Consider the following 26644-nt stretch of genomic DNA (forward strand, 5'->3'; position numbering starts at 1 on the left):
AATAAGTAAAATAAGAACGATAGATAGAAGCGGAAAAAATGAGTAAAATATGAAAGTAAAAATTTCTAAAAACTGCACTATTTTTAATAGATATCCCAAAATAATAAAATATTACTACTACTTTTTATAGACGGATTGAATATTTATCATTTTTTTAATGAAAAGCCTCTACGATAGAAAAATTGGAAGTGTTTACTACTATTTCATCAGAAAACAAAAATGGTATGCTAGTACTTATTTAAATAATATTTTTATTTAGCATATTCTTCCTGTGCCTTCACGGCATCCACAATGGGGCGCTCGAAGGCGCGTCCGATGCGTGCCATCATCTTCGGGCGCGCCATCGGGCACCAGTGTGGGTGCCCAGACGATGTGACGCCCTATGCTTCGTCCATGGTAGAAGCGCGCCTGATAGGCCATCGTCCGTGCCATCGGGCGCCATTGTGGGCGACGCGGACGATGACACACGTTTTTGTTTTTTTAATGCTTAAATTCGAAAAAATTGTTTAAATACCCCTACTCCACCTTCATTTGTAACATTTCATTTCACGATTCCACTCTCAAAACTCACATTTACTACGAAATGGATTCAAGTTACACTAATCCGATGTTTGGTGGTGATGCCCGTTGGCCGGGTACAGAACCCGACGAATATCGCTCGTTCGAAGCCAACACGCAGTACGATCCCGAATTCAGTACGGATTCGCTTGTTGCAGACGCACAAGGCCCTCGAGAAGTGCACGGACCCCGCCAAAGCCGAATACCTCCGGGGGTTGATCGATGAGCTGCGCCGAAAGTTGGGAATTTCGTAGATTAGCCAACGTGAATCGTGTAACTTTTGTTAATTAATGTAGTCTTCGCCGGTTTTTATTTAATCGTTGTGTTTTTTAATTAGTTTGCATTATATATTTGAAAACATTTAAATTAATTAACTAAACAATAGTAAAACCTATAGGGCGCCCCACTGCAGGTGGAAGGATAGGAGGATAAAAAAATGATGTGACGGTGTATAAGGCGCGACTTAGGGTGCCTTATTGGTAATGTCCTCACGCCCTCTTGCGTGCTTTTGAATAGTAGTTCCCAACTACTATTTCAGACGCTTACATTGAATTCTAATTAATTAATTTTTTTGAAATACTAACGTGGAACAACCTGTGTCATGTAGATCTTATAAGTATTTTTAAAGTAGTCAATTTTATGGGACAGAGCAATACTATTAAATTTGATGCTGTGTCATTTCCTCTGAATAAAATACTAGCTACTAATAAAAATAAACCAAAACGAATATCAAATATACTTGAGTTAAACTATTTTTGAAAGAACATAGTATAACTAAACTAATTTACTCTTGCTTTGTTCTAATCACCAAAATAATTTTATACTCTATTTCCATTATTAATGTACTGAGTTTGGACTTTGTCCGATTAATCTTGCCACACTAAAATTTTCTCAAAATAAAACAAAATTAAGAGCATATCCTAATTTGAAGGCAATAAATACGTTATAAATAGTCCAGCAACAGTTTGGTGGGCGGGTATGCCGATGTAGGAGTAATAAAATAGCTAAATAATTTTCGAATTTTCAAATGAAAATGTGAAAGTATAAATTTTGGCTACTTTTTTGTCTTTATTTATTTTAAATTTGCATCTATTTATTACTCCACAAGTTTTGGGGCAAATGATCACAACGTAACCACCAAAATCCACATAATATATAAACGAGTGAGTTAAAGAATAATTAAATAATGGTAGCCTTAAAAAAACGAAAATGTGGTTGTAGCTGTTTTTGGTTAGGTTTATTTTATATTGTTGGGGGAGGGGTCTGCTTATTAAATTTGAGACGTAATGTTACAATTGTCCTACTTTCATTCGTACCATTAATTAAATAATTTTGACTTATGACGAGATTTGGTGAGAAAGAAAAAATGTTGTTGAGAAAATAAATCAAAAACTCCTTTTTAAGTCTCATTTTTTATGTGAAATGCATTGGAATCAAGCGGCATTCATAAATTTTGACCATGCCAATTGCAGAAGGCAATTATAATCATAGAATGATTTTGTAATATAGTACTAGTATTATGCTTAGACTAATTAATTGCTAAATCGGTTCAATTTTGTGTGTGTGTTATTATTTTATAGTATTAATTTGTTGGTGTGGGGACATAAAAATATGTCACACGCCACTAATAAGATGCACCGGTCGAGATAACACCATTTTGAAAAGTATTAAAAGCATTTTCGATAGGTAACTATTCTACCCATTTTCTTCACGCATTAGGTGTAGCATCTCTATATAGATTTGAAAATTATTTACACACAATATATCACTTTAGAATTTATTATTCTCATTCGTCCACACGAAAAATATGGAGTATGTACTAAGATTTTAAAGAGTTTAAATTGTCAAAAATAAAATAAAATTAAGAGTCTAAATTGCCAAAAAAAAATCGGGAAGTTTAGTTAAATGCTAGTCCATCTCACAATATTGAAAACCTAATAAAAAAATCATGATACTTGGATTTGTTCTTTATTGTCTCATAGTAAACAGGTTTGTACGTTTTAAGTTGATAAAATATCAAAATTATGGGTGTCATATAGAAAATTGTGAATTTTAGTAAATAAGACATGTTTTTAAAGTTGAATTAGACAGTTAGCATAATTATGGGTCTTGTTATGTTGAAAAGTTGCATATTTTTTGTGGACAACCAATATAGCCCAAAATGCACAATTCTCGGAGTGACTAAACCCACCATTAATCGATAATTTGGATTTTGATAATAATGGATGTTTAGTTTGCTGATCATTGAGCCCATTTTTGTAAAGCCCAATATTATTATATTACAAGTGGTCCAGTCCAATAGGTTGAGGTTCTACATTCTTCAAAAAATACTCCTCCATCTAAGTGTGGCTTCCATGAAAAAAGCCTGGATTGAAATATAAAAATATGTTGGATCAAATGATTGATTAATGCCATCTAAGAAAAAAAAATCTTGGAGTAAAATCTATATTCCAAATACGAGTGCTACATAGATGTCACGAGGATACAAAGATCTCTCTTCTACTCCCTTAGTCCGCGAAAAGGAGTCCCGTTTTTCTTATATGCCGAGACAAATGGGTATGAATTTGGGCGAAGTAAAGATGGTAGGGATTTGCAACTTCATGGATATGTTTGTTCATCTTTCTCTCTGCTTAGAGGATGTGTGAGTCTTACCTAGTAGAATTCATCTTGTAGAAATTACTAGAAAAGGGATAAGTTTTTACTATCTTTTTTATAATATCACTGTTGAATCTAACTTGAGCACAATAAAATCAAAAGCTATATAGCAAGCTGGCACCTGTACTATCTCAACCTCAAGAAATAATTAGCAGCACAATTTGTAGATCTGTAAAGCAAAAAAATCGAACTCACACAAATAAAAATAAAGCAAATTTAAATAAAAAATAAAAAAAGTAACCTAATGAAAAAAAATAAAAATAAAACATGCTTGATTATTCTCCAAATGTAGCTCAAAATCCAAACATCCCATCATTGCTGCCTCCTTTCCCCTTTTAATTTTCCATCTTTATTATACACCAAATCTTTGATGCCAAAGAAATTTAGATTTTAGATCAATACTTACTAGAAAAAAAAAAATCAAGATGGCAGCAACGCCGGAGCCGTCGCAGCGGATCAACGCCGTGGATTTCAGAGCTCCTCCGCCCTCTCCGGTGGCGCCGGGAAGGCAGTCGCCTTTCGCAAACGACGACGTTTTGACCGAATACCTACAGCAGTCTCTCAAAGTCCCCGACCTGGTTCTTCCGGACCGGGTTTTCCCCCGCCAGAAATCGGCCCAAAACCCGCCAAGAATCGATTTTGAGAAGCTGGGCTCGATTGAAAACGAAATGGGATTCAGAATCTGTGATTTGATCGCGCAGATTGGGTGTTTGGAACTGTTCAACCATGGGATTTCGCCGGATTTGATGGGGCTGGTCTTGTTTCTGGCCGGCGGGATCTTTCAGATCCCGCCGGAGAGGAAGAAGGCAGCGGGGAGGTCGCCGGAGAGGCGGTATGGGTTTGAGGAGATCCACGGCGAGGAGGAGATCAAAGATCAAAATGAAGAATTTTTGTGGTGCGATGAAGAAGCTATGAAACTGGAAATGGAGGGAATTTGGCCGTTTGGATTTTCAAATTTTAGGTAAAAAATTGATATTTTTAATTTTATTTTTGCAAAAAAAACTTATGGATTGATTTGAGGTTAATTCATTTTGAAAAACCATGATATTTGATATGATTTCAATTTTCATTTGTATTATGAATTATTGCAATATGAAATGTTTTTTTTCTTTTTATTTATGCCAGAACTGACACATTCCGCATATTAATGATGTTGCTATATGAGTAATAAGCCATTCGGAAAAGAATTTGGTTTATCGATTTTGCAAATTGAAATTTGATTTGATATCTCCTACGACCTACGTGTGTATTATACCAATTATGCATAAAATTCGTGTAGTCCATTACTTAAACTATTTGCGTCTCTCACTTATCATTATCAAAAACTAAAATAAGGTCAAAATTCATAGAGTAGTAAATTTTTTGTAGTTTTTCGTGACTAATAAAAATATGATTATATATGCACTTTGCAGCCAAGAAATGAGGAAGCTGTCGAAGCAAATGGAAGAAGTGGGTAGAAGAGTTATGCTTTTTCTGCAGCAACATAGTTCGAAGAAGTTATTGCCGGAAAATGGGTCGCCGGAAGAGCAAGAACTCGCCGGAAAAGTATGCTATATACAGAAACATGGCCAGAAAACGGGCGGCGAGCAATCGGAGAATTCACTGAGATATGATGTGATAAGAATGCTGATAAAGGGCTCTGAATTTTCTCATGCTTTGAGTTTGCATGTGTGGAGTGGAACTACTGATTTCCATGTTTACTCCAAGAAAGGTTGGGTTTCATTTTCTCCGGCTAGAAATTCGATCGTCGTCACCGTTGGAGACAAATTGCAGGTAATTTTCGTAATTCTTGCATCGTTATTTAAATGGATAATGGTCTTTTAAATCACGGCAAACTGTCAAATTCTTGTCTGTCTACAAGATATCAAAACAAAATACTAATAATTTACGAACTTAATATTTTATTCTATTGTCACAAAGATCGACCTATAAAATAATGTCTTTTTGATACCAAACAAAATTATTTTATTAGAATTTCATAATTGAATAGTATATTATTTCCAACTTAATAGAACTAAGTAAAATTTAGTGATTCAAATGTCTAGTTTCCTAATTTAAAATAGAAAGTTTCATATAATAACTTTAATTGCATCATACCCATACCCAAAATAACAAGTAAGATCCATGTATAATTTTTATAAAATTAACCAAAATAAATGCATTTAAATGAATAAATAAATATGATTACACAATACACACGAATGTTCTAAGAGTCGATTATAGTCATAATTACCCCAAAAATTGGGCCATTTCATGATCGACAAACAAACACATGCAATATAGAATGATGTAAATGGATTGTCATGATAGTGTCTTAATATCTTGCACTAGTATTGATTATAATTAAATGCAATGGAAGCTTTATTAGGTGTGTGGGGTGGTTTAAAATAAAATAATGTTATAAAAAAGTCGTATATAAAATGTGATTTGGGGGCCATCAAACACCTTTTAAATATAGTCAATAAAGAAAAAGAAAAAAGAAGACAATAATATAAAGAAAAAGGAATGGTAAGTTGCATAAAGATGTCTAGTGCTTTTCTATGACATTCTATTCACTCTCTTCCTGAAAACTAAACCTAATGTAATGTGGAACGAATTTTACTAGTATTATTTATACCTTACAAGTGAAATGCTAAAAAGTGGTGGATCACTGAGAAACAATCTCATAATTGGTAAGAGACTCATTTTATGAGCACATCAAAATGCTAAAAACTAGTACTTATATCTTTTGTCGAAGAAAATACTGTGTCTTTTGTATCTCGGTTATGTTTGCATGCCACATGACTCTTCCACACGTGCAACTAATATAAACACATAAGTATGTCCCAAGTTAAAGTGATGTGTCACTTGTTATTGAGACATTTCAAGTTATGCGACACATTTTTTTTATTGGCAAAATTTTATTGTTATTTTATTTCTTATTTTATTTTCTCAAGCCTCTTAGGTTATTCTATTTTATACTCCTTTCTAATTAACTTACTAATTATGACCTTTTTAATTATCATGCCAAAACGAAATGCACACTTAAGTCTGGATATATGGATAAGTATATTTTTGTGTTTAACAATCCTAATTGTTTTAAATTTAAAACTTTTTGCAGGGGTGGAGTGGTGGACAATACAAGCATGTTATAGGAAGGCCAGTCTTCAAAGGTGAAAATGAAAAGTCCAATATTTCAATGGCATTTCTATTTTCACCTCCAATATTCATAAACTCAATCAAAGAGGATGAGGATTTTACCATTTCTATCTCCCAACAATTCATTTTGTGTGTATTACTAATTCTTATATACCGATTTTTAATTTCTATTTACCACCTTTTTATATAGAATTCAAATAATAATAGGCCCCTCGAGTCCATAAAGAGTGGGCCATTTTTAACTTGATTGGGCTGTATAGTCATGATCTTTGTTAGGCCCAGACCAAGATCTTCTATTTATTTCTTTTCTTTTTTCTGAGTAATTTTGAGTTTTGAGTTAGACTTGATTTAATTATTCACTACAGGTTGTGGAGTACTTATTTTTTTTATTGTTACTGAGTTGATTGTATTTTGAGTATTCATATTATGGTAATATGATAATATCAAGTGGGATCTTCTCTTCCCAAAAATAAGTTGGATATTCTAATATTTAATTTTTAGAATCAATAAATAATATGTGTACGAAGCAGTCAAGTCAAACTAAGATAATATCTCATTTGATTTATGTATTGACACTATATATATACTCCTACTTCATTTCTGCAACATAGAATATTGCTTCCACCAAATAAATTACACATATCTATAGACTATATTGATAAATAAAATAATAGTAATGTATGAAATATGTAAACGAATAAGATGCGAAAGATGACTTATCCGAATCATTTTATTCTACTTTTATATTAATTTTTTTTTAAATTATATTCTACTTTTATGTTAAAAATCTTTACTTTCACCAAACAAAATGATAAAAATAGAAATAAAAATAAAAATAAAGCCAACAAAAGATGCATAAAATCCGGTGATTGAGAAAATGAAGTAAGATTCATTAATTATACATTAATCTAGAAGATCAGGAAAATCAAACTGCCCAACAACTCACATAATTGTACCAATCTCTCACTGTAGAGAACGCCCTTCTCTCTGCCAAAACCTCTTTTCACACACAAATCAATGAGGCATTAAATTCAAGAATCTGTGTGTGTGAGTGACTGACTGACTGAGGCACTGACTCAGTAAGAACACACACACACAAACACACACAGAGATAGAAATGGAAGATGAAGATAATTCACCTGAGTTCACATTAGCAGAGGTGATTTTTGCTGTTTCTTGATGCTCAAATGTGGAATATTTCTTCTTCTTGAGCTCTGTCTTATTCTTGAAGTTAGTATTTGTAAAAATCTCACCTTTAGCTGTTTAAGATGTCCAAACACTATTTTTGATGGCCCCTTCTCATTTTTCTGTTGTTTTATCCGAATATAATCCTATGCATGCTGACACATCAACAATCAAGATCATTTCCTTCAAATGAATTTGCCTTTTTCTTATTTTTATGGCCTTTTTACTTTGTGGGGTTTTGGAAAAATGAGTTCTTGCAATGTAATTCATCAGCTATTTGGGTACTGTAGTTGGATTTTGGCTACTGTCCAAGATAATTACTATATGTGAACTGGTGTTGCAATCCTTTGGTTGAAGTTTTAATAATGAGGAAAGGCATTGCCTTTGCAACTAATAATTGATTTACAATTTGTTCCTTGTGATTGGAAGATAATAAGATAATGAACTTTGGCAAATTGTGGGAAAATTTATGATCTTTTGCTGCTGAAATGAGTTTGAGATGTTTGGTTTGACTGCCTGTGAGCAGATAATCCAAATGGAGAACTTATTTAAGGAAATGAGAGACAAGACGACCGAAGAAGAGTTCTGTCGGGAGCTTTCCATTAAATTCAAGTGAGCACTTTGTTACATTTTGGTATACTAACTTACTGATGGATTTGTGACTTAATAAGGAACTTGTTTAACTTTTGGGTTGGTTGGTTTTCCATTCTTGCCTATGTTTCTTATGCAGTGGTTCGATTCACCGTGCTGAAAAGCCGCCTGTTAAATGGGAACAGGTCCTTCTTTGGAGCTTTTTGTGTGTATAACTCATAGTTTGTATCTATTCATTGTTTTGAACTTGTGTTGCTGTTGGTGTTTCTTGTATTGCAGGTGCAAAGTTGGTTCCGCGATAAGCAAACAAACGCAGCAACTGTAGTTGTTCCGTTTAAACCCAAGAAAGGTTCAAAGACTGCTATATTAAAAAAGAGGACTAAAGGTTGCTCTTTATGTTCCTTCACAGGATGTTAATTATGTTCATTCATACAAAATGTAAAACAAAGCTCTTGTGATCTCGTTAAATATGCAATCGTCTCGTTTGATCTTGGACTGGTGGAACTGAAAACTAGAAGTAGAGTGATTCTTATAGAAGCTATGTGAGACTTCCTAGTTAGCTAATGGGCTCGATGAAAGCACTCTCGTAAAATTTCATTTATGACAGGTTAGAGATAATGAATTGTGCAAATTTACGCAGTGCCAACAATTACTGCAAGTGAAGCAGCTGTCGAGCTCCAAACCTTGATTTTCGAAGCTAAATCAGCTAAGGATTCTGCTTGGTGAGCATTCAATCTATGTTGTACGTGCATTGATATCGTATGTCAAAATAAGTCTATGCTCAGACAATTAACATGATTTATTAGCCGTACAATCTCACTTTCTCGATTCATAGGTTTGATGTTGCTTCCTTCCTGGGCTACAGAGTCGTGAACGCGGGGGTGAACTTGGGGGATCTAGTAAGATACTCCCTTTTTTCTTCCGTTTCCTTCCTTCCAATCGCTATCTTTTTGTTCTTCTTCCATGTGTAAATCTCATGAAAACTCGTTGATCATATTCGGGCAACTGACACTGTTGATGCAAGTAGTGTGTCTTGAACTCTATATTTCAAATCTACGACAGCTTGTTCGTGTGAGATTTTCTGGCTTCGGGAAAGATGAAGACGAATGGGTGAGCGTTCATAAGGCAGTACGCGAGCGCTCAATCCCTTTGGAACACTCTGAATGCGACAAAGTCAGTGTCGGTGATCTCGTTCTTTGCTTCAGGGTACCACCTCATTTCTATACTATTCTTGTTGTTCTGTTTTTCAAAGATGTATAATGGCAAAGTCTTCTTCTTTTCGGTGACTTGATAATTATCAGGAAGGCGAGGATCATGCACTCTACTGTGACGCGCGTGTAGTGGAAATCGAGAGGATGGTGCACGACAGTAGCAGATGCACGTGCCTTTTCGCAGTTCATTGGGAGCACGACGGTCTTGAGGTGTAAAGGGTTCCTAGAAAAAATGTTTCATGTTAAAATAGTGAAAATTCTGGAAATATTGTGCATTTTTGGGTTGAGATCCTAATATTTTCATTTATGTTGATTGCAGGGGAAGATTACAGCTGAGAAACTGTGTTACAGGCCGACGAAACCGGCTGCTAAAGACGGTGGGGATCTTAAGCTGGTGCCATTGCAGCCCGGCGGAGCACAGAGCTTGCTGCAGCTGTTCTGAGGGTGACTAATCGAGTTATGCGTGCTGTTGGCTTATCGACTACGTATTCTGATCGATTGAATAATTTTAAATTGGTTCATAGTCGATTAAATTATGAAATTTGGTCCGTGTAATAAGGTTTGAAAACGGAATATTAAATCACTAAGTTTCAATTTTTCTCAATTGTCTCGAAAACCTACGTCCTTTTGCTATGCTCAAAACAATTTTTTTTGTTTCATTAAAATAAGTTTGTTTGTTTTTTTTAACTTTCTTATTTTAGTTGAACAATGTTATATTAATGTCACCAAAAAATGTCAATTTTGTATACTAATAACACAATTGAGAAAATTAGAAACAATCTGATTTAAAATATTGGTTCATAACTTATGTAACTGATCAAAATTAGACCAAATTTTGTTACTACTATTTAATTGGCTATTATACCTTTTAGCTTTGATCCTTCGAATTCTCAATCTCTCTCTCTCTCTCTCTCTCACACACACACACACACAAACAGAGTTGTGAACATGAAGAAAATAATGAATTTCCAACAAGTATGGATGTCCATATAGAGCAATACAAACTGGTCTGTCAGAAATAGAATAAACATAAAAGAGGACAAGACACATTTGAGGAAAGATAACAGAAGAAAAGCCACCTTTTTTATGCAGATGAAACCACCAAAACAAGATCCTAACACTACCTTCTGTACCGATCCTACAACTACTAGTACGCTTGGTTTCGCCGGAAAACTACTCGGACACCACCTTTACCCTCCTGTATGTGATTCGGATGTTCAAGTCCTCACACCTTCTAAGAAACTGTACGCCCATAGCAAACTGAGGCAATGTACAGATTTTTCGCCCATTTTTCCTGTAATGGATCGATTCAATAACATGTACACGATCGATGTGGGGGTGTATTATCTCAAAGACGAACACAAAATGAAGGCGGACCAACCTTGGAATGTGTGGTTGGAAACGTGGATGTACGCAGTGTCTCCTGTGTTTCATCCACCGGCTTTCTTCTAGGCACACTCAGGACAAAAGCAGCCTGGTCGGAAGTTGCTGCTGTTGCAGTTATACGGTATCCATTTTCCCAACGTTGGTGGATGCCCTCACTTGGATAGAGAAAATCAAGCTCCACAACCTGTTGGATTCCAGTGATGTAATTAGGAAACGCCACAAACTAAATATGGGGGCAGATGGGTAAAGTGTTTCTGGGCTGCGAGAAAACCTGGTTCGAAAATCCAGCACCACGAGACATAACCACAGCCCATCTAGTCCCAGATGTAGCCATGGAGGTTACGCAAAAACCTTCCTTCCACTTTTTGTTTATCCATTTGAATGGAAATGATTCGCTAACTTTGTAGGATTGCTGTGAATACGGTGTCCCTGAATTCGATTTATGTATCTGAATGAACATGTAAAACTTTATAGCAGAAAACTAAACATTTAAACTCAGACTAAAAGTTCACCTTTCGACATAACAACTAAGGAACTACCGTCTGAAGCTCCTGCGACTGCACTGATGTAGAAATTCTTTTCCCATCGTTCCATTATCCATTCCTGTAAGCAGAATAAATTAGTGTTATCGTGCCAACAGCTTAATATAGAATCGAACAGAACGCACAAAAAAGAGTGCAACAAGCAATAAATAAACAGTGCGTAAACGACAAGCATGTACCTTGTGAAGAAAGAAAGGCGACAGTTCATATACTTGAGCTTTGAAGCCGGTACCAGCATCCATTACCAATGCCCACAAATTATGGCAAGATGCTACGCAACTGATGAATAAGCCATCTTCCGTCCCCTTATCAATGTGCTGGGAAAGCCTCACATCCATCACATTATAGTGATATCTTCAATACAAACAAAATAAACAATAATTTTGGATTTAACAAAAGAGCCCACATCCAGTTAACTGCAAATCATTAACATGCAAACTAACTGGTGAATTACATTCTAAAGGAAATCACAACATACAAGAGAAGAACTCGGTGCATATATTGATAGAATCCAAGTGCAGTACTAGGAAACAAATACCTTTGCTTCATAGGTCTACGAGCATTATAGATGCTAACCCACTGTGTTGCAGGCATCCCCATTCGTACTTTCTTTTTAGGCTGTTCATCTTCCTCATCTTCAAAAGTTAGTCTGCCTCTCTTGTAACCAACCTGATAAATAAGCTTAATTTCCAACAAAGACAAAGAGGAATTAGACAATAGACATGCAGCCGAACAAAGCTATATAAAGCGACTCAAGAGATATATTCAGTGAGGCATAAAGTAAGAGATAATAGGCACCTTCTGAGCACCCTCAGTTTTAATAGGTCTGATATCTGGATTTGGTCCAACTATGCCATCAAAGAGAGAGATACATTTTGCATAATTAGGTTCCTCATCAAACTTCAAATCTACCACATATTCCATAAACGATTTGAAAGGCTGAGGACAGAAGCAGCAAAGTGACTCTGGTGATGTTGCCATTTTCTTCTTGCAAACAAGAAATCCTTTGTTTTCACCCTATTGTAAAGCAGAACCATGTCAGAGGGGTAAAAAGAATGTTGACATAAGTAATTGTCTGGTCTGGAGAGCACAATTTAAACTTTGAACACCATAAGGTAAACAAAAGAAGACCTGGTATCCTTGCCAAGGAAGACGTCCTCGCAGAAGGAAGACAAGTGTGTAAGCAAGAGATTCTAAATCATCTCTCCGACTACCCGTTCTACCTAAATGAGCATGAACACCGGCATATCGAACAGTACCCCTGAAACTCATATTTAAACTCTAAAGATCAGGAAAACCAAGGTGAGAAATTTGCAAGCAGAGAATTATAGAGATGTCCTTAAAAACTCAATGTGATCCATGCATGTACCTGAAAACATCCGGCCGCTGATCATATTGAACATGCAGTCCCGTATTGCCATCTCTCCATCTAGCAGCTGATGCAAGTTGCTCTTAGCAACGAAATATACCCAAAAATATATATATTTTTCATCAAGGATCAAGACATTTACCTAAACCGAGATCAACCAGGAACAACTTCTTTTCATCAGGACTTCCTACAGCACCAAGCAAGAAGTTCTCAGGCTTCACATCCCCATGAACGTACCTGCCAAATATAAGTAAAGTAATAATTAGTAAGTTGGAGTCCGGAATCAGAAGCGACTAGCGAGTACCCTGCCATTTCTCCACTACTAGTTTCCCTCACCACATAAGAAATATCAAACTATTTATACACGTCCTATGATAGCCATGGAAATTTAGCCATCATCTATCTACAGACAGCATAAGTACATAAATACAGTTATATGCATCTCAAAACAAACATGATCAGCGAGCATCGTGGAAACACAGATGCATGGCAACGTTATATAATAAATAACCAAACATGCAAAACACAATTTTTTATAAGCAGCCAAAGAAAGTAAATTAACAACAGAGAAACCACATTTGCACATGGAGATGAAGTTGAAGCCTCACCCTCTTGAGTGCATTTTCTCCAATATAGAAATTGATTCTATAGCAATGCAAGCCACCATATCAACCGACATACTGCAATTTGACGAATTACAAGTTCGATAAGATGAAAAAATTTAGGATAACCAAAACGTAGAAAACCCAATGAACATACTAACGTTCGAGAATTATTATTCCAAATATCCCACAGGCTTGGTCCAAGCATATCCATGACCTGTCCAGCCCAAAGTTACAATTAAATGTAAAGAAACTATGAGGAAAGGTAAATTAAAAAAAGGACCATATATACCATATGCTTACCATAACATAATAGTCACCTTGTCGGCCTTTGTAGTGGACTCGTGGAACACCGTAGCTTCCTCCTAAAGTACTATTAATGATGCAGTACAAAAGATAAGAAAAGAGATACATCAACCATCTAATTGACCCAGAAAAAACATAAATGCTTACTTGTAAACTTGCCACTCAGGAGGTGGACCATAATTGCATCCTTTACTGTTGCGATGTTCAAATTTTACGGCCACCTATGGTGATCAAGAATTTTAGAGTAAGAAAACATTTGGTCAATTATAATTTAACACAAATAAAATGCGCGCATATGTACCTCTACGGCTCCAGGACCCGTCCTTTCATTAATGTTACCACCAGTGATACGGCGACCAACAAACACTTGTCCGAAGCCTCCCTTGCCCAGCTTTTTTTCTAGTCTGTATGTTGGTGAACCACCAACCTGAACCTACATAATTCACATGCAAACGGCTGACATATTACTACACCAATGCTTTTTGATCCTTAACAGTTAAGGGTCATATCAATGTCTTCAATTATCAAATAAAATTGGCCATAATAGTCAACCAGCATAGACTGAAAGCAGGGAAAACTCATGCATTTATAAAAATATTGGTTCCGCTAGATGGCTTTGCATCATCTGAATACTGTACTCCACTATCAATGCCTATAGTATATATCTTTCATGTTCAGGTTTTATCAATCAGATGGTGCTTCGTCCCCAATAGTTTACTTCTAATAAATGCCTCTAATGGCAACCTTTCAAGATTCCAGTATTGTCCATGATATCGTGAAAAACTAAGATAACCAAATCCATCATCATTCACCAGCAAGTTTCACAAGAATCCATTGGTTAAACAGAAGAGTCCAATAGAAGCTAGTGAATTTTTTGACAAGGTTTATGTGAAGTGTGAGCATCACTGGTGAACTCCAAAGTGCAAAAATGTTTCCATCTGTCTCATAAAATCAGATACATAAATGGCGACATCAGACATTAACAAGTGCCCAAAACGCATTAAACATTTTCAGATAGCCGACGCAATCTTCAATTTCCTCGGCCATTAAAAAGCTTCAAACTTTAAGTTAAAACCAACAATCTATGATATCAAATACATCCATGCACAAACCATCATCATCTATTCATCTTCTTCCCATAGTGCAGCTAGCAAGAAAAACCAATGTGGACTCGACAAAATATTAAAAATTCTCACCTTCTCAGGGAAAGGAGGGGAAGCAAAATCATCTTCAGGCATATTCAATTTGCCTGGGCTTTTGCCGCCACTATCCATCGGTTTCTCGCCGACCTCCTCCGGAACCTGCTTATCCTCTTCAACCTCCTTGATCTCAGGCGCTGCTGCCTCTTCCACTGCAGCGACTATTTTTTCTTCAACGGGTGCCGCAACCACCGCCGCCGCGGCCGCTGTCCTCCTCCTTGTACGCGTAGCTATCGCCGCGTTATCCACAAAGTAGCCTGCCATTAGCCGCTGGTGCGCTCCGCTATGGTCTCGTTGGATGGTCCGACGACGAGTAATCTCACGAGGGATTGCAGCCGCGCGCGCAGCATCCTCCTCCTCGACTTGGTTCTGCACCTCTTGAATCACCTCTTGAATCAGAGAATTCCAAGCTTCATTCCACAAATCCTTCCACAAATTATTCATTTTTAATATCAATGGAATCCACAAATTTTAGTGAGAGAAAGTTTGAGGGAAGAGTTGAAATGATGTGAAAATATTGAGGAGTATGAGGTGTATTTATAGATAAATTAAATTGAATTTAAAAAAAAAACAAAAAAAACTTTCGTCCGCCCCTAACCGGCGCGCCGCTGCCCGCCGCACTATAGGCCGGCGCGCCTATAGGCGCGGCGAGGCACGCCCGGCGCGTCCTCGACCCCTTCCCACCGAAGCATGTTCCGCCCCACTTTTTTTTGTCCGCTACTGGGCGGACGCCCCCACCCACTATAGTCAGGCACGGCTTAGCCGCGCCGCCCTATAGTGGATTTATTCCCCTGATTCCGATTATTACCGGCGTTGTTAATCGGCCGTTGCGGGTCCAGCTGCTGCTTCCCTCTCCGGCCTCTGCCACGCAGCACCGGCATTGTTCATCCTCCAATTCGCATCACCCCTTCACTGAAATGAATTCACACACGTCTCAATTCTGGCGCGAAATGTATGTGTGGCGCGTACATATTGCTTCACTGTCCAGTCCACCGAAATTAGGATTGAATCATCTACTGTAGCAAACAATAAAGAAGCAATACATACCAGGAATCAATCGGGATTGAATTCCAGAAACAAAGCGGTGATCGTCGCAATGCACTGAGAAAAAAAGGAGAGCTGAACAGCTGCTCGGCCTCGATCGCTAGGGTTTTGAAACAGAATGCGAAAATTTAGGGATCTAAAAATGAGAAAGTGATTGGATTTCAAAGAAGAGACAGAATCGGAAACAATAGTAGTCGATTTTGCTTTCGCGGAGAGAAGGGAATGCAATGCGAGTGTAATAATAATTAAAATTTTATTATATAAAACCTGACCGTCGATTCAACAAAACAACGGCTAGGATTGAGTCCTCAAATTGTTTTGAAGGGGAGATTTATGGAGAAACATGGAAAGACGAAAACACCCTCTGTGTTTAGTTTATCTGCCACGAAAGAGAGGATGAATAAGGAAGACTGACCTATATTTGGAATTGTTCAATCTAGGCCGTCCACCTGTATCTTTCTGCCGGACCCGCCCCGATTAAAATGGGAGTACTAGTTTTGGACTTGAATTTTGTGGTGGAATACGGGTTGGGCCGTTGGGCTGAATTTATCCTTTTAAATGTCCACATTCAATTTTAAATACGTTTGAATAATTTTTTACCAAAACTTGGATAACAGTTTTTTAGTACTCTCTGTTTTTATTACTCCCTCTTCATCCACCATTTAATATCTCAATTTTTTTCCGTATGTCCATCAAATGTCTCATTTCATTTTTACTATTTTTATTAAATGAACCTCAGAGCATGCGCAGCGGTGGCGTCCGTCGCCACCGCCGTCCGCGCCGCTGGCACGGACGCCATCCGCCGCCGCTGCTCTCGCGCCGCTGGCACGGCGCTGCTCGATGTATCGAGCACGTCCGTGCCAGCGGACGCACACGTGGCGGCACGGGATTGGGCAACGGCGTAGCCGTTGCATTCAAACTTTTTTTAAAAAAAAATCGGTATTTAATTATAAATAATGCTAAAAAATAAAAAAAAAATATTTTCCAAATCCCAAAAATATGGCCGTTTTTTCTGAATTTTTTTTATTTTTTTTTATTTTTTCCCTAAATCATCTATAAATACACACATTCATCACTCATTTATCACATCAATTCATCTCTCATTCATCTCTCATTCATAATTCCTATACAAACTATCAACACATTCAATTTTCACTCAAAACATCAAATGGATTTCACTCATCTCATGGCGGAAGCGGAGCGCGAAGAACAAGAATACTACGAACAACATCGTGCCGCTTACGAAGCATATGTCGCGGCGAATACCCCGCTCAACGCACTAGATCAAATCGCCGCTACATCCATCGTGACCGGGAGGGAGCCCACGAAAGGCTCGTTGCCGACTACTTTGCCGACCATCCGCGGTTTCCGGCAGATTACTTCAGGCGCCGTTTTCGCATGTCAAAGCGCTTGTTCATGCGAATTGTCAACACATTGTCCGCACGTGTTGAATACTTTCAAACAGGTGTAGATGCAGCCGGCGGGCAAAGTATCACGGCGTTGCAGAAGTTTATGTGTGCCATCCGACAACTCGCTACTGGGCAAACGGCCGACATCTTCGACGAGTATTTGCATATCGGTGAGTCCACTGGAATCCTTTGTTTAAAGAATTTTTGCGAGGGCGTTCGTTCTGCTTTTGGGGATGAATTCCTTCGGGCACCCACCACCGATGATTGCCAACGGTTGCTTCGTCTTCACGAATCAGTCCATGGCTTTCCCGGAATGCTTGGCAGCATTGACTGCATGCATTGGAGGTGGAAGAATTGCCCGACTGCTTGGAGGGGGCAACACTTAAGCGGTCACAAAGGCGGCGGCCCAACACTTATCCTTGAGGCGGTAGCCGACTATCGCCTATGGATTTGGCATGCATATTTCGGCGTTGCCGGATCCAACAACGACTTGAACGTGCTCTATTCTTCACCACTCTTCAATGATGTGATTAATGGTGTAGCACCGGCGATCGACTTCACCATCAACGGAAATACATACCGCATGGGTTACTATCTCGCCGATGGTATCTACCCAAGGTGGTCGACGTTCGTGAAGACGCTCCACAACCCGCACGACCCGAGACGGGTTATTTTTGCGCAGCGTCAAGAGTCAGCGCGGAAGGACGTCGAAAGAGCCTTCGGGGTCCTTCAAGCTCGATTCAACATTGTGAAGGCCCCGGCTCGGCTGTGGTACGTGAATAATATCGCCGACATCATGTTCACGTGTATTATATTACACAGCATGATTATAGCCGACGAGGGCGGAGGGCGGCTAGCTTCTACGATGAGGACGAAGCCGGAAGCTCAACAGCGAGGTCTCCCCCACGCCGAGGCGAGCATACGACGGTTGGCCAGAGGGTCGAGACAAGACACACAATGCGCGATACTCGAATCCACAATCAACTACAAGAAGACCTAATCAACCACATGTGGGCGAAATTCGGCAACGAGTAGTGGTTTTTTTAATTTTTAGGATTTTAATTATGTAATTTTTAATTTTTAGGATTTTAATTATGTAATTTTTCATTTTTAGGATTTTAATTATGTAATGTTTAATTTTATTTGTCATTTGTAATATTTATTGTGGTTTTTAAATGAATTTTAATATTATGGAAATGTTATTGTTTAATTGAATTTTAAATTAATTGTGCTCGTCCTTGCGGAAGAGCACAGTTGTGGGTGTTGTGCTCTTGCCAGAGAGCAGGCATGAATAGTACTGCCCGGGCCCACAACCGTGCCGCTGGCAAGAGCACGGTTTTGGATGCTCTCATATTTCATTAACTCGGAACACTTACATTTTATTATAAAACCAATATCTAACATATTTCACTAACTTATTCTATTCACTTTCTTTTTACAAAATCAAACAATTTCTTAAAATCTGAGTTTGAAACCAAAGAGGATTGCTATATGCAATATTTATTTGACATAACAATGTGGAATACTCTCTTCTATCTCATAAAAATAAACTTCTTTTGTTATTTTAGTCTATTTCATAAGTAGTAATTTTTTTTTCTCTCTCTAATGAAGTGGGCCTCGATCTCTATTAACAACATTTCAAATTTTTTATAGATCTCATATACTTTATTAGTTATTCATCAAAACTCATGTCATTTTAAGATGTAATATGATATATCATCGTCACCATCTCAAGCCAAATAATATCAAACTAAGAACTCTACTAGTAGTCGGAGTCTAGAGTTCCATTCAATACAAGAGTTTTCATCGTATTTATCACAATCAATCTCTTATTAGCAAATCATGGGGAGAATTCTAAAGATAAAAACTCAATTAAACTCTTATTCATTTAAGGAACCTCTTCTCTAGCACAAAGTAAAACAAATACAAAATTCTATAAATAGAACTTTTGTAAACCAATTCAATGGAGTCCACAAATAATAAACAAAATAGAATACATAAATGAGAAGAGATATTGTTAAAACTACGAAATGAAAAATATTTGTTAGCAATCACGAAATAAATGGAAAACAAAACTCAAGCCTACCTGGGATTCCGGTGGCATCATGTGGGCCAGGGGGATACCATTGAGATTTTTAGTGGCAGTGTTTCCGGTGGTTCATGAATTGGGTGCAACATTTTATTTGATGTTGATTCATTTTTACATGCTTCTGATTGGAGTATGGTTTATGATTTCCCAATTAAGAAATTTTACTTTTTAAAAAATATTAATTTACTCTAATTATAGTAATACGATCTAGATTTGTAAAACATTTGCCGATGATCCAATCAATTACTATTACATTTTCTACAATAGAAAATCCCCCACCTAATATTCTTGATCAACCAGAGAGAGCGTTTTCTCTACTTATTTTGTGTTTCTTGATGTTTTTGTGACAAAATGAGACACGTAGCTATAGGTATGATAATAATGGAATAAGATATTTGAATGGATATACAATGTGCTTATTCTATTCATTGAGAGATGCAGGGGTTGGCAGCGGAAGCGTGCGAGAGATCCGATCACATAAATTTGATCTATTTAGCATATTATTTAGACAAATTCTATTCGCGTAATTATCACATGTATCATGCTCATAATTTGAATTAAAACATGCTTTAGCAAATAAAATCTCTAAAACATGCTCACTACGGAATTAGCCAATTTACCTTGTTGATTCAATCAAGAATCGATGATGGCTTGCTCCGTCTCCACGTGAAGATCTTCAGTACTCGACCTCTGATCTTCTGACTGGTGTCCCGGACTGTATGCTGATAGTTGTGTGGGAAAATCTCACCAGAATACTAGGACTCGAATAACGAAGACATAACTCAGCTCATGGAGGGAGCAATTTTCGAATTCTCTCTCTATCTAGAGGGGGATGAAAATTCTTGCTTTTACAATTATGTTTTCTGTCTCCTTTATTTTTCCATTTATAAAGTCACATATTGGGGCCAGTCAGGGATCTAAGGAAAAATTTGGACATGGCATCACCCAATTAGCTTTTTACTAATTAAATTAAACCCACAATTTAATATAAGCTTATATTGGAATACTACAAGCAGCCACTACAGAAGTAATATTGCACTGCCTTTCCAAATCCGAAATTACAAGTATTCCGGGTTTCCTTTTATTTGTTTAATTCATTTCCCGCGCTTAAGATAGAAACATCCATTAATTAATTAATGTCTGCTATGGACTTAATTAATTAACATATTTTATTCTCCAAGAGTGGACTTAGCAAGAAACTCTTATTTATTATTCATAGAGTAATTAAACACTAACTAGCTAGGTTCCGAATAATAAAACCTCGTTTCGAGCTCCTCTTGTGGATGTTATCAAATAGCAATCCTAGCACCGCTAGACAATGATCACCACTACCCAATATACCTGGATCGTTGGGTGACGAAAAACCTGTACCTTTGGTAAGTCAAAGTAGTAGATACTCAATATCGTATGCTCAATGCTAATGTACATTGATTAAGAAATTAATTATCAAAACCTCGTCTTTCAGTAGATAGCATAAAGACTTGTCTTGTTGTTAGATCCATTCAGTGCTATACCACACCAGCGTCATCATATTTCAATAAGGCTTAGAAATAATCGGACTGACATTGCAACCTTTCACGATAGGTAGTTTAGGTCTATCTGGGTTGTGAAATTCTTATTTTTCTTTGTTCAGAACTGACCGCGTACCTTAAATTGAGCGCAGCCCACAACCGGTCTACTAGAACAAAGACTTAGACTTATGTTATGTCCGCTTATACATTTAAATATGCAATAAACATTCATTAAATGCAAAACATAACAACATTATGATAAAAATAATCTGTTGCATTCATTGGAAAATAATTATTAGAGTTTTACAGTATTCAATCACTTGAAAGGTGATTTCTAGTATACTGTAGTGTGTGAATGTGATGGCATAAGAGAATAAGAGAAGAGGTGGAGTTGTGACTGCATGCGAAGTGAAGTTCAACTCAAAAATGTGGATAGTCAGCTCGGAAGGAGTCCGGCAGCTCGGAAGGAGTCCGGCAGCTCGGAAGGAGTCCGGCAGCTCGGAAGGAGTCCGGTTATCCACGTCAGCTCGGAAGGAGTCCGTTTGAAGTAAGGATCAGGAGTAACAGCACGAGTTTGTTACTAGAGAATCCAACCTCTCTATGATTCTGTTGTAACCATTCACATATAAAAGCAGTCGACGCACACACACATACAAGTTAGTTAGCTCAATCATTTTTCTCATTCTTGTTGTATTCATCAAGAGCTTCTTGCGGTTTTGCTCATTGAATAATCAAGAGATAGCAGATAGATTGAGAGATTGTAATCTTGAGAGTGGAGTGAATAAAGATCCATTTTGTTGTCCGTGGACGTAGATCATCTTTGATCGAACCACGTAAATCCTTGGTGTGTTTTAGTCCATCGCGTTATTGTTGTGTTTGTCGAGCTTCAAACCGTAACAACTGGCGCCGTCTGTGGGAAGCGGAGCGATGGCGACGACGAAATTGGAAACCGAGAAATTCACCGGGCGCAACGACTTCGGGTTATGGCGCATCAAGATGAAGGCCGTCCTTGTGCAGCAGGGTCTGGCGGAGGCGCTGAAGCCTATCGATAAAGATGCTGCAGTGGTGGAAGAGGATCCGAAAGCTGCGATCAAAAGGCAGGAGATGCTTGATCGCGCGCATAGCGCAATTATTCTCTGCTTGGGGGATAAGGTTTTGCGCGAGGTGGCCAAGGAGAAGACTGCCGCTGATGTGTGGTCTAAATTGGAGAACTTGTACATGACGAAATCTTTGGCAAATCGGCTGTTCATGAAGCAGAAACTATACTCCTATCGATTTCTTGAAGAAAGGGGCGTAGAGGAGCAGCTGGAGGAATTCAACAAGGCCATTGATGACCTTGAAAATATTGATGTGAGTTTAGTTGATGAAGATAAAGCTATTCTCCTTCTTAATGCTTTGCCAAAGTCTTTTGATCATTTGAAGGATGCGATGTTGTATGGCCGGGAGAAAACCATCACTCTTGATGAAGTGCAATCGGTTTTGAGAGCCAAACAATTGCAGAAATCCACCATCAAATCCACCACTGATCATTCAGCAGAAGCCTTGAATGTCAGATTCAAAGGCAAGAAGCCCATGCAGAAAACCAAGAATGCAAAGGCTAAGTATCAGGGGAGTAAAGATCCTCAGAAAAGGGAAACTAGGGAATGTTTCTACTGCAAAAAGCCGGGACACTTAAAGAAAAATTGTCATTCCTGGAAGAAGAAGGTTGCTGAGGAGCAGAATGGTGCAAACGAGGCAGATATTGCTGAAGATCTGGAAATGCCTCAGATAATGAATGTAGTTGAGCAAGACATTGGCAACTCTTGGATTATGGACTCGGGATGCAGTTTTCATATGAGTCCTCACAAGTCGTGGTTCTTGAATCTAACCAAGAGTGATGGCACCGTTCTACTAGGCAACAACCAAATCTGCCAAGTGAAGGGAATAGGAGACATCAAGATCCGAAATGAAGATGGCTCCTCTCTGATTCTTACTCAGGTAAGGTATATACCTGAGGTTAAAAGAAATCTGGTGTCCCTTGGTGTTCTTGAAGCAAAGGGGTGTGTGTTCATGTCAAAAGCTGGGGAGATGATAGTGTCCAAAGGAGGCAAGGAATTGTTGAAGGCAACAAGAATCAACACCCTCTATTATTTGCTTGGTGAGACTGAAGTCAGTTCACAGGTAAATGCTGCTACTAGCTGTGACTTGGATTTATGGCATAGGAGGCTCGGGCATGTCTCAGAAAAGGGCCTGAAAGAGCTCATCAAAAGGGGATTGATAAGATCTGGAACTCAGCAGAATCTGACAAGCTGTGAGGATTGTGCATTAGGAAAGAGCAAGAAGCTTCCATATCAGAAAGGTATTCATACTTCTTCCTCTCCACTTGATTATGCACATTCAGATTTGTGGGGGCCTTCACCTACTGTTTCTGAGGGAGGAGGGAGGTATTTTATGTCAATTATAGATGACTATTCAAGAAGAGTTTGGATATACATCTTGAAAGAAAAATCTCAAGCTTTTCTAAAATTCAAAGTTTGGTGCTCTGAAGTTGAATTGGAAAAGGGCAGATCCCTCAAGTGTTTGAGAACTGATAATGGATTAGAGTTTCTTTCGAATGAGTTTCAGAGTTATTGTGCTCAAAAGGGCATTAGAAGACACAGAACAGTGCCTAACAATCCCCAACAAAATGGCACTGCTGAGAGGATGAATAGAACATTATTGGAGAGAGTTAGGTGCATGATTCTTGGCTCGGGTGTTCCTAAGAGATTCTGGGGAGAGGCAGTGACAACAGCAGCAGTCTTGATCAACAAATGCCCCAGCTCAGCTATTGATTTTGATACCCCGGATTACAGATGGTATGGCAGGGACAGCAGCTACTGCCAGCTTAGGAGTTTTGGGTGTGCTGCATATGCACACATAAAGCAAAGCAAGCTTGAAGCTAGGGCCTTAAGGTGCATTATGTTGGGGTATCAGCCTGGTGTGAAGGGCTATAGGCTATGGTCCATTGAGCCCGGGAATCACAAATTGGTGATAAGTAGAGATGTCAAGTTTGATGAAGGCAAGATGCCATTCTCTGAGATTAAGCAACCTGCAGCAGGTATCTCTGATTATGGTGGTACTTCGACTGAGGTGGAGCTGGGCAGAATGCATGGTAATGATGATGATCAGTCACAAGAAGGAGCAGAGGAGCCAGCTCCAGTAGCTGCTGAGGGTCCTATTCCAGAAAATAATGAAGAGCCAGCTCCAGTAGCTCAAAATCTTGATAACTATTTGCTTGCAAGAGATAGGCCAAGGAGAGTACAGAAGCTACCTACAAGATACAACCAAGCTGATATGATATACTATGCTTTGTGTGTTGCTGAAGAGATAGAGTATTCAGAGCCACTGACCTATGCAGAAGCCATCAAGTGCAAGGAGAAAGAAGCATGGAAGAAGGCCATGATTGATGAAATAAAATCCTTGTTGAAGAATGGAACATGGATCCTTGTAAAGAGATCTGATCTGCAAAAGCCCATTGGATGTAAATGGATTTTCAAAAGAAAGGTGGAGGTCACTGGAATTGAGAAGCTTAGATACAAAGCAAGGCTCGTAGCTAAAGGGTACTCACAAAAGGAAGGCATAGACTTCAATGAAGTCTTCTCTCCGGTGGTAAAGCATGCTTCTATCAGAATCTTGATGGCTCTCACAGCACAACTCGACTGGGAATTACACCAAATGGATGTAAAAACAGCTTTCTTACATGGGAGCCTTGAGGAGAAGATTTACATGCTTCAACCAGAGGGTTTCATAGCTCCGGGTGATGAGGATAAGGTGTGTCTCCTCAAAAGGAGTCTATATGGTCTGAAGCAGTCAAGTCGACAGTGGTATCTCAAATTTGATGAAGAGATGCACAAGCTGGGATTTATAAAGTCCAAGTTTGATGGATGTGTGTACATCAGATACATGAATCAGGGAGCTGTGGCATGGTTATTGCTGTATGTAGATGACATGCTCATAGCTAGCCCTGATATCAAGGAAGTAGACTGCATAAAGAGGCAACTCAGCTCAGTGTTTGAGATGAAGGATCTTGGTTGTGCCCAAAGAATCCTTGGCATTGACATTGTCAGGGATAGGAAGTCTAAGAGGCTGTGGCTGATGCAAGGAGATTATCTTGGGAGGATGTTGAAGAAGTATCAGATGCATGAGTCGAAAGGTGTCTCAACTCCTCTGAGCCAGCAGTTCAAGCTCTCTGGAAACCAAGCACCTAAGGATGATCAAGAGAAGAAGCAAATGGACATGATCCCATACTCAAACATTGTGGGCAGCCTCATGTACACTATGGTGTGTACTAGGCCGGACATAGCTCAAGCAATGAGTGTAGTTAGCAGGTATATGAGCAATCCGGGCAGAAGCCACTGGCAGGCTGTGAAATGGCTGATGAGATATGCTAAACAATCTCAGGGCATTGGCATTGTGTATGGAGGAGTGGATGATGTGGGATCCGAGCCCTTGGTGGGATTTTGTGACTCAGATTATGCTGCTAATCTGGATAATAGAAAATCACAATCCGGTTATATCTTCACTCTATTTGGTTCAGCCATCTCTTGGAAGTCTGGATTGCAGTCAGTGGTGGCCCTCTCCACCACAGAGGCCGAGTACATTTCACTCACAGAAGCAGTTAAGGAGTGTAAATGGCTAAAGGGGATCCTTGAGGATTTCGGTGTGAAGCAGAAGGCTGTGGAGATCAACTGTGACAGCAGTGGTGCTTTGTGCCTTGCAAAGCATCAAGTATTCCATGAAAGAAGCAAGCACATTGACGTGCGTATGCATTTTGTCAGAGACGAAGTTGACAAGGGAGAAGTTAAAGTGGTGAAGATCAGCACAGACCACAACCCAGCCGACATGCTCACAAAACCATTACCAACTGCCAAGTTCAACTATTGTCAGGAGTTGGTAAATATGGTTGAGAAATGAATGCAAGGAAAGGTTGACAGCAAAGTGTTTCTATGCTTCACATTCAAGGTGGAGATTTGTAGTGTGTGAATGTGATGGCATAAGAGAATAAGAGAAGAGGTGGAGTTGTGACTGCATGCGAAGTGAAGTTCAACTCAAAAATGTGGATAGTCAGCTCGGAAGGAGTCCGGCAGCTCGGAAGGAGTCCGGCAGCTCGGAAGGAGTCCGGCAGCTCGGAAGGAGTCCGGCAGCTCGGAAGGAGTCCGGTTATCCACGTCAGCTCGGAAGGAGTCCGTTTGAAGTAAGGATCAGGAGTAACAGCACGAGTTTGTTACTAGAGAATCCAACCTCTCTATGATTCTGTTGTAACCATTCACATATAAAAGCAGTCGACGCACACACACATACAAGTTAGTTAGCTCAATCATTTTTCTCATTCTTGTTGTATTCATCAAGAGCTTCTTGCGGTTTTGCTCATTGAATAATCAAGAGATAGCAGATAGATTGAGAGATTGTAATCTTGAGAGTGGAGTGAATAAAGATCCATTTTGTTGTCCGTGGACGTAGATCATCTTTGATCGAACCACGTAAATCCTTGGTGTGTTTTAGTCCATCGCGTTATTGTTGTGTTTGTCGAGCTTCAAACCGTAACATATACAAATCCTAACAATAGAGAGATCAATGATTCGATCTTAAATCATTCATTAACTTCTCCTAGCTAGATTTTTTAGACTCCCAAACAGTACAATTAACTAGGGATGTGATACTAATTTTCAATATATAACTAACACCAAGTAGCTATTAGATTTGAACATCTAGTGGTTGAAATAATGCAAAGTGGATTATAATTTAAGTTTAAAAAATTATTAAATACTAGTAAACAAATAAATGTTATTGAAATTTGTAATTTCACAAAAATCATAAAAATCAAAGTTAGA

General features: G+C 38.5%; 3 protein-coding genes across 5 annotated transcripts; 2 read left to right on the top strand and 1 right to left on the bottom strand.

The window, feature by feature from the left end:
* Window positions 1–3513: 3513 nt before the first annotated feature.
* On the top strand, window positions 3514–6821 carry LOC121766608 (leucoanthocyanidin dioxygenase-like). The gene is made up of 3 exons (XM_042162892.1): window positions 3514–4174; window positions 4626–4986; window positions 6314–6821. Exons 1-3 carry the CDS (start codon window positions 3639–3641, stop codon window positions 6539–6541), a joined length of 1125 nt encoding a protein of 374 aa, XP_042018826.1. The 5' UTR covers window positions 3514–3638; the 3' UTR covers window positions 6542–6821.
* Window positions 6822–7266: 445 nt separating this feature from the next.
* LOC121769355 (protein SAWADEE HOMEODOMAIN HOMOLOG 1-like) lies at window positions 7267–9942 on the top strand. Its single transcript, XM_042166134.1, has 9 exons — window positions 7267–7510; window positions 8063–8148; window positions 8267–8312; window positions 8407–8512; window positions 8768–8849; window positions 8963–9026; window positions 9190–9333; window positions 9429–9548; window positions 9658–9942. Exons 1-9 carry the CDS (start codon window positions 7469–7471, stop codon window positions 9778–9780), a joined length of 813 nt encoding a protein of 270 aa, XP_042022068.1. The 5' UTR covers window positions 7267–7468; the 3' UTR covers window positions 9781–9942.
* A 339-nt stretch (window positions 9943–10281) lies between these two features.
* On the bottom strand, window positions 10282–16023 carry LOC121768936 (casein kinase 1-like protein HD16). Of its 3 annotated transcripts, none has more exons than XM_042165549.1 (18): window positions 15790–16023; window positions 15551–15654; window positions 14740–15152; window positions 13845–13976; window positions 13691–13764; window positions 13541–13610; window positions 13399–13454; window positions 13244–13315; window positions 12778–12872; window positions 12636–12702; window positions 12398–12527; window positions 12065–12283; window positions 11805–11947; window positions 11446–11620; window positions 11237–11327; window positions 10996–11153; window positions 10720–10908; window positions 10282–10632 (listed from the first exon to the last, which is right to left on the bottom strand). In XM_042165549.1, the coding sequence occupies exons 2-18, from the start codon at window positions 15621–15623 to the stop codon at window positions 10573–10575; spliced, it is 2217 nt and encodes a 738-aa protein (XP_042021483.1). In that variant the 5' UTR covers window positions 15624–15654; window positions 15790–16023; the 3' UTR covers window positions 10282–10572. The 3 variants fall into 3 exon arrangements, with proteins under 3 accessions (XP_042021483.1, XP_042021482.1, XP_042021484.1); XM_042165548.1 differs by having other exon boundaries at window positions 15551–15722; XM_042165550.1 differs by lacking the exon at window positions 15790–16023 and having other exon boundaries at window positions 14740–15168; window positions 15551–15671.
* Window positions 16024–26644: the final 10621 nt, after the last annotated feature.

Source organism: Salvia splendens, chromosome 15 (genome assembly GCF_004379255.2).
Source record: "Salvia splendens isolate huo1 chromosome 15, SspV2, whole genome shotgun sequence".
In the NCBI taxonomy this organism is placed as follows: domain Eukaryota; kingdom Viridiplantae; phylum Streptophyta; class Magnoliopsida; order Lamiales; family Lamiaceae; genus Salvia; species Salvia splendens.